Source organism: Trachemys scripta, chromosome 5 (genome assembly GCF_013100865.1).
Source record: "Trachemys scripta elegans isolate TJP31775 chromosome 5, CAS_Tse_1.0, whole genome shotgun sequence".
Taxonomy (NCBI): domain Eukaryota; kingdom Metazoa; phylum Chordata; order Testudines; family Emydidae; genus Trachemys; species Trachemys scripta.
In genome coordinates, this window is record NC_048302.1 from 67,879,166 (window position 1) to 67,891,653 (window position 12,488).

Sequence of the window (12,488 nt, forward strand, 5' to 3'; positions counted from 1 at the left end):
GTTATACAAGGCACTGGTGAGACCTCATTTGGAGTACTGAGTGCAGTTCTGGTCTCACATGTTTAAAAGGGATGAACTCAAACTGGAATGAGTACAGAGAAGGGCCACTAGGATGATCAGAGGAATGGAAAACCTGTCGTATGAAAGGAGACTCGAGGAGCTCGGTTTGTTTACCCTAACCAAAAGAAGGCTGAGGGGGGATATGATTGCTCTCTTTAAATATATCAGAGGGATAAATACCAGGGAGGGAAAGGAATTATTTCAGCTCAGTACTAATGTGGACACGAGAACGAATGGATATAAACTGGCGGTGGGGAAGTTTAGGCTTGAAATTAGACGAAGGTTTCTAACCATCAGAGGGGTGAAATTTTGGAACAGCCTTCCGAGGGAAACAGTGGGGGCGAAAGACCTCTCTGGCTTTAAGATTAAGCTTGATACATTTATGGAGGGAATGGTTTGATGGGATAACGTGATTTTAGTCAATTAATCAACAGCGTGCCATCGCTGGTAAATATTATCAATGGTCAATGAGGGTCTGGCTGGAGAATCTTGCCTGCATGCTCGGGGTTCTACTGATCACCATATTTGGGGTCGGGAAGGAATTTTCCTCCAGGGTAGATTGGCAGAGGCCCTGGAGGTTTTTCGCCTTCCTCCGCAGCATGGGGCGGGGGTCGCTAGCTGGAGGATTCTCCGCGACTTGAAGTCCTTAAATCACAGGATTTGGGGACTTCAACAGCTGAGTCAAGGGTAATGGGGTGGGTCAGTTTTTGTGGCCTGCATCATGCGGGAGGTCAGACTAGATGATCATACTGGTCCCTTCTGACCTTAAAGTCTATGAGTCTATTCATTGCTTAGTATATGAAAAGGAAAACTGTTTAGCTGTTGCTTTATTTCTAATATGTACTGTTTTGTGAAATGGCTACTTTTCACTTTTGTGAGTGTTCATTAACTATGGCATTGATCCTGCAAACAATTACAGACATGTTTAACTTTAGGCATGTGAGTAGTCTTACTAAGATCATCTCAGCAATTCCCATTATTTCTAAATGGAGAAAACATTATTCTAGACCCAAGCTTTTTTTATATATTAATTATCGCTATTTATATTACAATAGCACCTGTGTTCCCCAATCAGGGACTGGAACCCCATTGGGCTAGGTACTACACACACCGAAAAGACTCTCTCTACCCCAATACACATTGTTTCATTAAATTAGTGCAACTTTTAAATCATTTTCTGAACCTATAAAACTACCCACACTGATAATACTTTAGCTTTTTCTGAATAAGGTTTATCTGAATAGGGTCTTACCTTGAGAACTGGACTTTGTTCTGTCATAATCATCACTGAGAAGCTTTCCTGAATGCCAGTGTCGAATTTCATCAAATTCTTTTTGTTTAACAAGGGAAGTAACAGCAGAGTCATCACTAACAACAAAAGACACAACATTGATAATGTATACTATTTATGATATCATTATTTTCAAAAATAAAGATTTTAAAATACATGTCACATCAGTAGGTTGTTGGCCTGATAGAACCTACATGGAATAATATAAAATTATGAAAATGCCATTGTAAATGTATAAAATATTTAGAGTCTGTAGGTAAAATCCCAGCCCTGGTGAAGTTAAGGAAAAATTCCCAATGACTTCAGTGGGGCCAGGATTTCACTCTGTAGTTCCAATTAAGCAAAGATATATAACCATCTGCTTACTTTAATCAACACCTGAATACTTACTTTAGAAAACATTTGGGGTGATGTCATATCCCTCTTATGTGTGAAATTCATCCCTGTGCCATAGTGCTACACAAATTGTTACATACCACCTAACTGGCTCTTTCCCATCCCAGGTGGTCTCAGGGTCTGTCTATATTTAGAAAATGTTCACCTTGTTGCTATCTCTGGTTTAAAAGAACTGATTTTTGTAGCAATGGGAGTCCAAGTATAGACATGATTTTGGCAGCTGACATGGTCTACAGTACCTTCTTGGGAGCAAGTCTAATTGACAAGCTAAAACTCCCAATGTGGTTCACACTGGCAATCCTATTTGGCACCCTTTGCACCCAGGTTGAATTCAGTGGGTGTCTTGGATGGTCAGAGAATGGAGGCTTGTGGTCCTGTTGTGTGTAACATTTTAATAATGTGGTTCTATTCTATATCAGTTGTTATATTGCACTCATCACTATAGTACCTTCTAGTAGTGTGTTAAGTGATGTGACTAACATTTGTCACTTGTGTTTTGTTTCCTCTCTCATATGGTCTCCACTGGGGGAAATTTGTGTGTGCAATGTAGTGATTTGTTTTGGAAAGGTTTGGACGGACATTGTTTATTGTTTGGAGAGTTTTGAGGGGGCTAATGTACAGACTGCTATGTGTTTATAGCAGAAAAGGCAGTTCAAAGAAATGCATCTTGTACTTGGAATGGAAGGTGGTGAGGTTTCTGATGGTCCTTAGTTCCTGTGGAAATTCATTCCATAGTTTCAGCTCAGTCCCTGAGAAAGCTCCATCTTCTGCACAGACAAGCTGTACCCTTATCGTAGAAAGTTCCAGTATGCCTCAAGAGTAGAATTGTTGATCATGGTCTTCATTCCAGAGATTTTGGGTATGTATTATAAATTGGTGGGTGGGAGGGTGTGGGTGTGTGAGAGAGAGACACATACATGAAACCCGCATGTATGTGTTTATGAGAGAACAGCATCCAAGAACATCCTGTAATATATAGAAATGCCACTACAGGCTACTCTGTTTTTCCAGTATGTTTGTTTGCTTTTACATTTTAATACATACTGTTTTTACTTCTTAACTTCCTACATTTTTTAATTAATATTTTGAAAATGTTGCCTGGGTTGTTTGATACCAAATTATGAAAACAAAAATAGTCATCACAATGAAAATTCCTAGAACATGACAAAACCACAATACCCAATGATTTAATCTTATATATATTCAGAAAAATAAAAAAAGTAAAACACACATACCTTTTTAAAAATGGTAGGCTACTTAAAATATCTCCAGCAAATTCATCCACCACCATAGATGTCATGGGTATCAGCCCTAGATTAGGAATATTCTTGGATTCTTTTAAATGTGGGGAAAAAAAGACAGTTCTTCAAAAGTCTGCTACAGTAACATATTTACAGCAACATCTTAGAATAATGTTCAAATGCAATTTCAGTAAAGCAAAATCACAACACCCTTCATTCAAGAGAAAGCAATACTAAAACAAGCCTCTACTGATAGCTCAGATTTAGTGAATAAAATATCCAGGCAGAGTTTTGATTCATTATTATTGCTCTGTGAAACTTGCTAACAGAAAGTTCTGTAATGCACAGAACTTATTCCTTCTAGCCAAAGTTTTCAAACCTAAGAATTAGGCTTTTAAATCCATACTTAGGCTCCCAATTAAAAGTGGCCTGGTTTGCAATGGGAGTTATAGATGCTCATCACCTTTGAAAATCAAGCCACTTTGTTCTGCTTAGCATCTTGGGCTACTTTTATGTTGGAGCCTAATTTTAGCCACTCAGGTTTGAAATTTTTGGCCTCTGTCATTTACATTCTTGCTTGACTGAGCACAGAGAGAAGCACTTATAAATGATCAGTAAAAATTATGAGACTTTATACTAGGAAAGGCAAAAGAAAAACTGAAACTTAACCAATAGAACAGTTCTCGTAATTTAACCTAATATAGCATTAAAGTAGGCTGTCCTATCCCCACATGTAGTAATTTATTTATGTTGCTTCTGTCTTATTTCTTGCAACACATGCAATGTAAATAATGGAACTATAGGTTGAATTAATTACCTGTTGTTTTCCAAATTAATTTCTCACCGTTGTTTCTTTCAATTCATATTTATTTTCCTTTCTTGCTAGGTCTTTTAATATTTGCCAAGATTCTTATCCTGACTTGTAGCTGCATATAATTGTGGTGGTATTATGATTTCCAAAGGTGAAAAAATGAATGAGAATGTGTGCGTTCCTCTCTGACCATTCTTTTCTGTACCCTTCTTATTACCGTTACTTAAAATAATAAATACTATGAACAGGACTATGTCCTTTAGCTATTATTCTGGGTAGAGCATGGCACACAATGTCACACAGACCTCCCTTGTAAATAAAAGGAATACAGCCATCCCACCGGTAGGGGTGGTGGCGGCCAGGAGCCCCCAGGCCCTTTTAAATCGCCCAGGTGGGCCGCAAGTCTCTTAGGCGTGTATGGGGTGGTGCTGGCGGCGGTGAGCCAAGTGAGCATGTGGAAACCCTGGCCGTGTCGGAAGAGCACACCCAGCAGCACAGCCGACAGCTCGCTGGGCACCAGCAGCGCAGCCAGCAACAGCTCACTGGGCACCAGTCAGTGCAGGCACAGCACTGCGCGAAAACTTCAGTCATCCCTTTCTAGGGGAACCATTGACTGTTCTGCCCTAGGGGCCAAAATTACTGTCAGCAGGCCTGAATGTGAGCGAGCTATCCCAAGGAAAAAACAGTGAAGATAAAGCGCATTAGTTTTATAGCAAGGTAAACTATAATAATAAAATCATGGAAATGGGCTGGGAAGAATCTCAAGAGATCAGGTGAGGTCAGCACTACACCTCCCACTTCTCTCACCTAGTTTACCTCACAGTAAAGCTAAAGTACCTTATCTTCACTGTGTTTTTACCTTGGCATGGCTCACATGAATTAGTTACCCTGAGGTAAGAAACGCGTTATTTTTAAGCAGTGAAGACAGGGCTTAGCTACAGTGATCCTCAGTGTATCTCCTAATTGCAAAATACCCAGAACTATCTCTCCAGCTTCTATTTCCTGACTGATGAAACTAGAGATAGGTACAAAACTAGTTGCAGATAAATTGACACATTTTACTACTTCTTCTGTTCATGAGGGGTTTGTAGTCATCCTGCAATTTTCTTGATTGCATAGGACTGAACAACACTTTGCAAGTTCATTAATTAGGGGCAGGTCATTGTGAATATCCAGAATGATTAGATTGGTTAGTTGATTTTGTTTGGATATGTGGGTCATATGATACTTTTTGTCCCTGTTGAGGGGCGGCTGCCCCACTCCAGTAAAGAGGGGTTAAAAGCAGCCCTGGAGAAGGTGGTGGTTGGGAAAAGGTAGGCTGATTGGGAAAGCAGCCAAGGCTGTGGACAGCTTAATCAGCGCCCAGCTGGCCCTTATAAGAGGGCTTTGGGCCAGAAGCTGTTAGTCTCTTTCTGGCTCTAAAGAGAGAAGGAGTAGGCTGCCTGGGAGCTGAGAAGGGTACCTGAGGTGGAGCAGTGCTGGGGAAGGGCAGAGAGAGCTGGGGAGCTCCAGCCTAGTAAAACCCCGGCTGCAAGCCTTGAAAAGGGCCTATGAAAAGGTATGGGGGCTGCAGAGGGGCAGCCCAGAGATAGGCAAAGGCAGCAGGTCCTAACCCCCTTGCCGATGATGAATGGTTTACAGTCTGCCCCAGTGAGTGGGGGCTAGATGATGACTGGCAATAGCCACTGAGGCAAGGTGGGGATAGAGGGTGGGAGGTTTCCCCACGGAGGGGAGACCCAGAGTGGGGGTACTGCTGAGGCAGAACCCCCAGGAAAAAAGGGCACTAGGGTCTGGGGGAGACATGGGAGCCAGTGGCAGGTGAGAAGAGCTAATTCCCAGGATGATCAGTAGGAGGTGCTGTGCCAGTGAGTCATCACCCCGCCACAGTCCCAATAACTGAATGGGCCTAGTTCTTAAAATGTTTCTTGTGTGACTATTTCTTTCCTAATTAAGAATTCAGTTTCTTTGAAATCACCATTTTCACAGACACGACTGTTAACATGACTGCCAGTTAACCAATTTGCTAGAACATTTGAGAGTTGAATTCAAAAAGGGCCTGAATAGTCAAAACAAATTCATTTAAAAATCCCAATCAATTTTTTTAAGTATTTGCCCAGCTGTATATGAAACCCTCCATACTTGTTGCCTCTGATGAAATGTAGGCAAGAGTTTAGTCAACTCAATAGCTCCTACTAAAGGAGGAATATTTTAAAAGATTGTTGTTTCTACTAAGCAGTAAGATTTCTTTGAAATATGTCAAAAGATTAAGCAGACTGTTCTGTTCATGGAGGAATCACATATTTTCTGCAGAATAGAGCCTTAATAAATACAATTTTAAAATCATGAGTTAAAATAATAATAGTGTAACTTTGAAGATTGTTACTATGGTACCTTCAGTTGGTGAAGCTCTCTTTTCAAGAAAAGATATAGAAGTTCTTCTCAGAGGCAAAGACTTTCCATCATCATCCTTTCCAGATAGTTTTGATATGATACTCCACAGATATTCATACTCTCTCTTAATTTTTTCCCCCATATCCAAGTTTAACCCTAAGATGGAATGTAAACTGGAAACTAATATTTTGCTAGAAAATATTTATTTTATAACTAGCTTTCTTGAATTTTTTGCACACTTCAGTATAAGAGTGGCAGAATTGAGGACCTTTGTAAATACAGTACAAGATACAACATCAAAGTAACAAAAGAGAAAACAGTTATGTCATTATAGAATAATAACAGTGGGTGAGATATCAACTTGAAATACACATTCACACAAGCCTTGCACTCCAAGCCTTGTGTTCAAGCATTTAGAAGTAAGCAGGGCTCCTTGCCCACTTATTCCTTCCTTGAACCAGGCAGGCAGGGAGTGGAAAAGGAGAGGGGAATGAGTGGAAGCATGACTACACCCATCACTCACTAGCTGAAGCAGTGTAGGATGCTGGGAATAGGGGTAAGGACAGTAGTTTACTGCTGATGTAGGCAATAGTAATCTTCTACCCCACCCACTCATCTACCTGAGGAATGAGGAAGAAGAAGGGGAGGAATTGTGATAATGGTGTCTCTGTATGTCATAATGCATCCCAGGGATGTTCCTACATAGGTCCAGCTTGCTCTGGTATATGCCTAATGTCAGAATCTAATATTAATTAATGTGACATGAACTACTGAGTGATTTATTGTTAGATTAAAATCTAGATTAGGTTTAAAAACTAATAAGTGAAGAGTGAAGAAACAAATATGAATGTAGTACCTTGCTCATTTTCTACTTCATAGTAATATGCAACATTCTTCCACAAAAGATCATCACTTAAATCAGGCAAATGAGTGAAATCCACTTTCCACAGCTTTTCAGTTGTCAGATGTTTCAGAAGAAAAAATTCGCAACCTTTATGCTAAAAGGAAAAAAAGATTAACTTCTGTGCAAGGTATCAATACTCAACACAAAAAAACCCTTTTTTTTCTCCTTAAGATTTTGGCTCCAGTATCAGATGCTGAACGCACCTTGAAGTTTTTTCTTAATTACCCAACTTGATTTTTTGGTGATCACAAAGGTCGGAATATTTGTTAAACAAATCCATGCACTTAGACAATTTTGGAGAAAAAGTGTAAAGCAGAGTGGTAGGAAAGAAGCACAGATTCAGAAAAGTTAAAGGGAATGGTGATAGGTCACCATTACACCTGACAGGAGAGTGCATTGTAAGCTCTAAATGGTAATATTATGAAAACTCCAGTGCCATTTTGAGAAGATAAGGCATTGATGAGACAGTAGTGAAACACTGGCCATAACATATTTAAGGGAATGATTCTGTCCCTTTATTCATGTTGAGTAGCACTTTACTCCCTGTCCCCTGACCGTCTCTGGAAACCCTGCCGCCCCATCCAACCCCCTCTCTCCTTCCTGACTAATCCCCCTGTTCTCCACCCTCTGATGGCCCCGACCCCTATCCACACCCCCACCCCCTGACCACCACCCTAATGTCCCCTGCTCTCTATCCAACCCCCCCACTCCCTGCCCCCTTACCACGCTGCCTGGAGCACTGGTGGCTGGCAGGGCTACCCAGAGCAGCAGGACAGGCAGCCATGCTGCCCGCATAGCACAGAGCACCAGGTCAGGCTGCAGCTCTGCAGCTGCGCTGCCCCAGGAGCTCACCGCCCAGAGCATTGCGCCAGCGGCGGGGTGAGCTGAGGCTATGGGGGAACAGCAGGGGAGGGGCTGGGGGTTGGCATCCCAGGGCAGGAGCTCAGGGGTTCGGCAGGTGTGTCCCGTGGGATGGATGAGGCCCACGGGCTGTAGTTTGCCCACCTCTGGTCTAGTATCTGATCATGCAAATGCTTAAACTTGTGTATAATTTACTCAGGCAAGGGGTTCCATTGCAATCAATGGGATTACTCATGAGATGAAAGTTATACACAGGTTTTGGTGTTTGCACGATTTAGTTGTTAGTACTTGTAAAGCACTTTGAGATATTTGGCTGGAAAGTGCTATCAGTGCACAAAACATTATTTATTTTTGCTATAAAGAGCCACGTAGCTTCACAAATATCTAAACACACAAGATAGTTAAGATGTATCATTCATTTCATTATTTTTCCTAGGTTTTTTATTTGAATTTTTAGACTTTTTAAAATGCTTACTTGGAACATTTTGGTAAATAATTTTTAGAAACTGTTAAAGGTTAAATGGTCTGACCTCATCTTCTATTTGAAAATGTAGGCTTGCAAAGAGATTGATTTAAATATTAAATATGCTCAGCCTTAGGACACAAAGGTGTCTAAATCTCAGGTTTAAATGACTAAGTCCCAGTTTTGGCTCCTGTGTGATCCACAAAATTCCCACCGAACCCTCTAGGTGCCTAAACTCACTTGGTGCCTAAGCTTTCAGAGTACAAGTTCCTTAGGTGCCTGTGTTCTTGCGTCTGGGCATGTGCACTGTGGCTAAATATTTCAACAATCCTTGGGCCAAAGAGCAAAATAATAACTCTGTAGTCCAGGGGCTTGGGCATTCACTTGGGAGGTGGGAGACTCTATGACGCTAAAGGCTTGTGTCCACTTACTGGGGGATTGATGTGGGGCGATTGATCCAGCGGGGGTCGATTTTGTGGGTCTAATCGACCGCTGATCACTCTCTCATCGACTCCAGTATGTCACCGGAATGAGACATGGGAGAATGGGAGTTTCTCCCGTTGACCCAGCGCGGTGTAGACACTGCAATAAGTCGATCTAAGGTATGTCGACTCAGCTACGTTATTCACATAGCTGGAGTTGCGTAACTTAGGTCAACTTAGCCCCATAGTGTAGACCTGCCCTCAAGTGTTACAACACCTAAGTTCCTTCATGGATCCCACCCCTTGTGTCTATTGTTAATAAATAAGAACTAAAAGTACAAACAATGAAAATGCACTGCCTACCATTTGTATAAATGTGAAAGTTTGTTTACTCCAATGGTAACTGATTGATCTAACCCGAGCTCGTTGTGAAAGAGGTAAATGGAAAAGAAAAACCACACTCAGGCAATACATCCTGATTAGGTCTTCAGCTTCTTCTGGTGTTATTTCCCTACTCTTCTCCTGTATAAATACAAACAAAAAGTATCATGCCTACATGCAACCTATTTTGCAATTCATATTTTGAAAGGAGCTTCAATCTAATCTTCCATTTTGCATCTGCTGTTTTGCAGACATAACTACAGACATATAGATCTTTTAGACCAGGGGTGGGGAACCTTTTTTCTATCAGGGGCCACTGACCCACGGAAAAAATCAGTTGCAGGCCACACACAGCCCCCCAGGGGGGTGTGGAGGCTCGGCACTTCCCCCCACAGCAGCGTGGCTCCAGCCCAATGGGGATGGGGGTGCGCAGAGGCTCATGGCTTCCCCTAGGCTCCAGGGTGGGGCTAGAAATGAGGGGTTCAGGGTGTGGGAGGGGGCTCCAGGCTGGGGCAGGGGATTGAGGTGCAGGTGAGGGTGTGGATTCTGGGAGGGAGTTAGAGTGTGGGAGGGGGTTCCTACCTGGGCAGAGGAGTTGGGGTGCGAGCTCCGATCGGGCAGCGCTTACCTCAGGTAGCTCCGGTCGGTGACGCAGTGGAGCTTAGGCAGGCTTCCTTCCTGTCAGGGCTCTGTGCTCCCAGAAGCGTCCGCCATGTCCAGCCCCTAGGTGGAGGGGCCTGGGGGCTATGCGTGCTGCCCACGCCTGCAGGCACTGCCCCCACAGCACCCATTGACCGTGATTCCTGACCAATGAGAACTGCGGAGCCAGTGCTGGGGGGTGGGCGGGGCTTCCCTGATTGCCCCTGCTGCTAGGGGCTGCAGGCACATGCCAGTCCCTTCCAGGAGCTGCATGCAGCCAACCAGACTTCTGGCAATCTGGCAAGCCAGTGCTCACAGCTCCAGCCCCCTGGGCAAGGTGGGGGCACCAAGGCTCAGGGCTTCCGAGCCATGGCACGAAGACTTGCTGCGGGCCGGGTGAAATGAAGCAGTGGAATGGATCTGGCCCATTGGCTGTAGGTTCCCCACCTGTTTTAGACTATCTGATTTGTGAATGCACTCAATCTGACTTCATCTATTGGCATGATCACACTTATTAATGAGATCAGTTCCATCCACAATTATTTTGCATCTACAACATTGTCTCAAATTATTTGTGCCTCAAAAACTGTGAGTGCAAAATGCAAGGCCAAAGCTATAGCTCTGGTCAATACTTGTTAAAGCCAGAGGTATAAAAGACCATATTATATGTAAGTAAAGGTTTGTCTACACATAACATACCCAACACAAGCAAGGACATGAAAAATTAAGAAATCTAACTCTACATCTCTACCAGGAGATACTGACTTCACCAGTAGCACAACCAGCATACATCGTAAATTGCACATTGCTACCTTAACTCTGCTTCTATGAGGATGCCAGACTTCAAGCACCTCTTACCCCAGATGTATACATTGGGGCACAGTTAAGGTTGCCATGACTGGTCTGTGATGTATAGTGCTCAGGGTAGCAATACTATACGGTTACCATTCATCCGGATTCCCCCGGACATGTCCAGCTTTTTAAGCTAAAAATAGCGTCCGGGGGGAATTTGTAAATGTCCGGAGTTCCCCCCCATGCAGAGCACGCGGGGCTAACAGGGCAGCTGGCCGGGTGGTGCCACTTACATGGGGCTCCGACACTCAGCCAGAGAGAGCACGTCCTCCTCCTCCCCCCCTGCAGCAGAAATCACTCCCTCCCTCCCTCCCTCCCTGCATTGCAGATCGGCTCTGGCAGTCTGGAGCTCCTCCCCCACTGCTGCCCAGCGTCCGACGAGCGGCTCATGCAGTTCCTGAGCAAGTTCACCGAGACATTAGGCGAAGAAAGGCCAACAACAAGGGGGCCAGGGGGTCGGAGAAGGGGCAGGGAGGTTCTGGAGGGGACAGTCAAGAGATGGGGGGTCGGGAGTTTGGGGGGGGCTTTCTGGGGGTGTGGGTAAGGTTTTGGGCAGTCAGGGTACTGGTAGGGGGTAGGGTCCTGGGGGGCATTTTGGGGGGGGTCTTAGGAGGGGGCAGTTAGGGGACAAGAAACAGGGAGGCTTATGTAGGGGGTGGGGTTCTGGAGGGCAGTTAGGAGCAGGGGTCCCAGGAGGGGGCAGTCAGGGGACAAGCAGCGGGGGGGGGGTTGGGGGTTCTGAGGAGGGGAGTGGGAGGGGCAGGGGTGGGACTAGGGCAGGATGGGGCAGGGCTAGGGCAGGAGAGGGGCGGGACTCCTCCCGTCCTCTTTTTTGCTTGCTGGATTATGGTAACCCTACAACTCAGAGAATTTTTCACTTGACCACAGCTCAAAGAGCCAGGATGTTCAAAAATCAAGACCCCCTCAAAATCATGAGCTTGGCAGAAATTTTTTCAAAATTTTAGATATGAGTAAATATTAGGTTCTTCTAATTTGCTTTCTAGTTTTGGAGCCTTCAGGCTGCACTTTAGTCTCATTTTTAAATCTTTCTCTGCAACCATGAGGGCTAGAAATTCACTTTGCTTTGAAAGAAAGCTGAGATACTCTCATAATCACTTGTCTTCAAAAGCTGGTTCTTTAAGTGAAACATCAGATATAGTAAGAGTCATGATAAAATTTGACAACACTGGGGTTATTAAATGCCCTGACTCATTCCATTTAAACTTTAAAAAGGCATATATAATGGCACAGAGCTCCACATCGTGTGTAGAATAAAACATTCTAGTCTGTATTTGAAATACTGTAGCTCCAGAGATATTTATTTCTATGTATGTCAATTGCTGCTTTCCTGGAAATTATCTGTGTTCTACTAACAGGCTTTTATGTAAAAATATTTTGTAATAATAGTTTATAGGAGTAGATGGATAACACACCGAACATATGCCATAGGGAAAATGCATACCTTTAAAATATCACACCTGTCAAGGTGAGGGAATGAAAAGAAAAAAGCAAGAGTTTGTGCTAAATGAAAATCCTACCTGTTTTCGAATGGTAGCCTGGTGTTTCTTTTGTAACCTACTGTACATTCTCAGCCCCAGTGCACATGAGACAATGCAGACAATGTGTCGAACATCAGATATTTCTGGCCACACATGCTTGAACTGGGATAATGTCTCACAAACCTGATATCATGAAATATATAATTAAATATATGAGGAGGATTTTAAAGGAAGAGTTTTCTCTTTTTAAAAATGTAATAGGCAAAGAAGCCAACAG

The 12,488-nt window shown here is 43.4% G+C and overlaps 1 protein-coding gene across 5 annotated transcripts in view; it reads right to left on the minus strand.

Annotated features, from left to right (window-relative positions):
- Positions 1-12,488, minus strand: part of LOC117878067 (probable ATP-dependent RNA helicase DDX60) — a 77,050-nt gene that overhangs the window by 49,324 nt on the left and 15,238 nt on the right. For 2 of the 5 annotated variants that reach the window (XM_034771995.1, XM_034771996.1), the window contains 6 exons: positions 12,251-12,394; positions 9,204-9,362; positions 7,047-7,188; positions 6,191-6,346; positions 2,983-3,082; positions 1,313-1,428 (listed from right to left, as the gene is read on the minus strand). In XM_034771995.1, coding sequence (XP_034627886.1) covers positions 1,313-1,428; positions 2,983-3,082; positions 6,191-6,346; positions 7,047-7,188; positions 9,204-9,362; positions 12,251-12,394 — 817 coding nt within the window. The remainder of the gene's footprint in view (positions 1-1,312; positions 1,429-2,982; positions 3,083-6,190; positions 6,347-7,046; positions 7,189-9,203; positions 9,363-12,250; positions 12,395-12,488) is intronic. The other 3 variants (XM_034771998.1, XM_034771997.1, XM_034771999.1) reach the window with 2 other exon arrangements.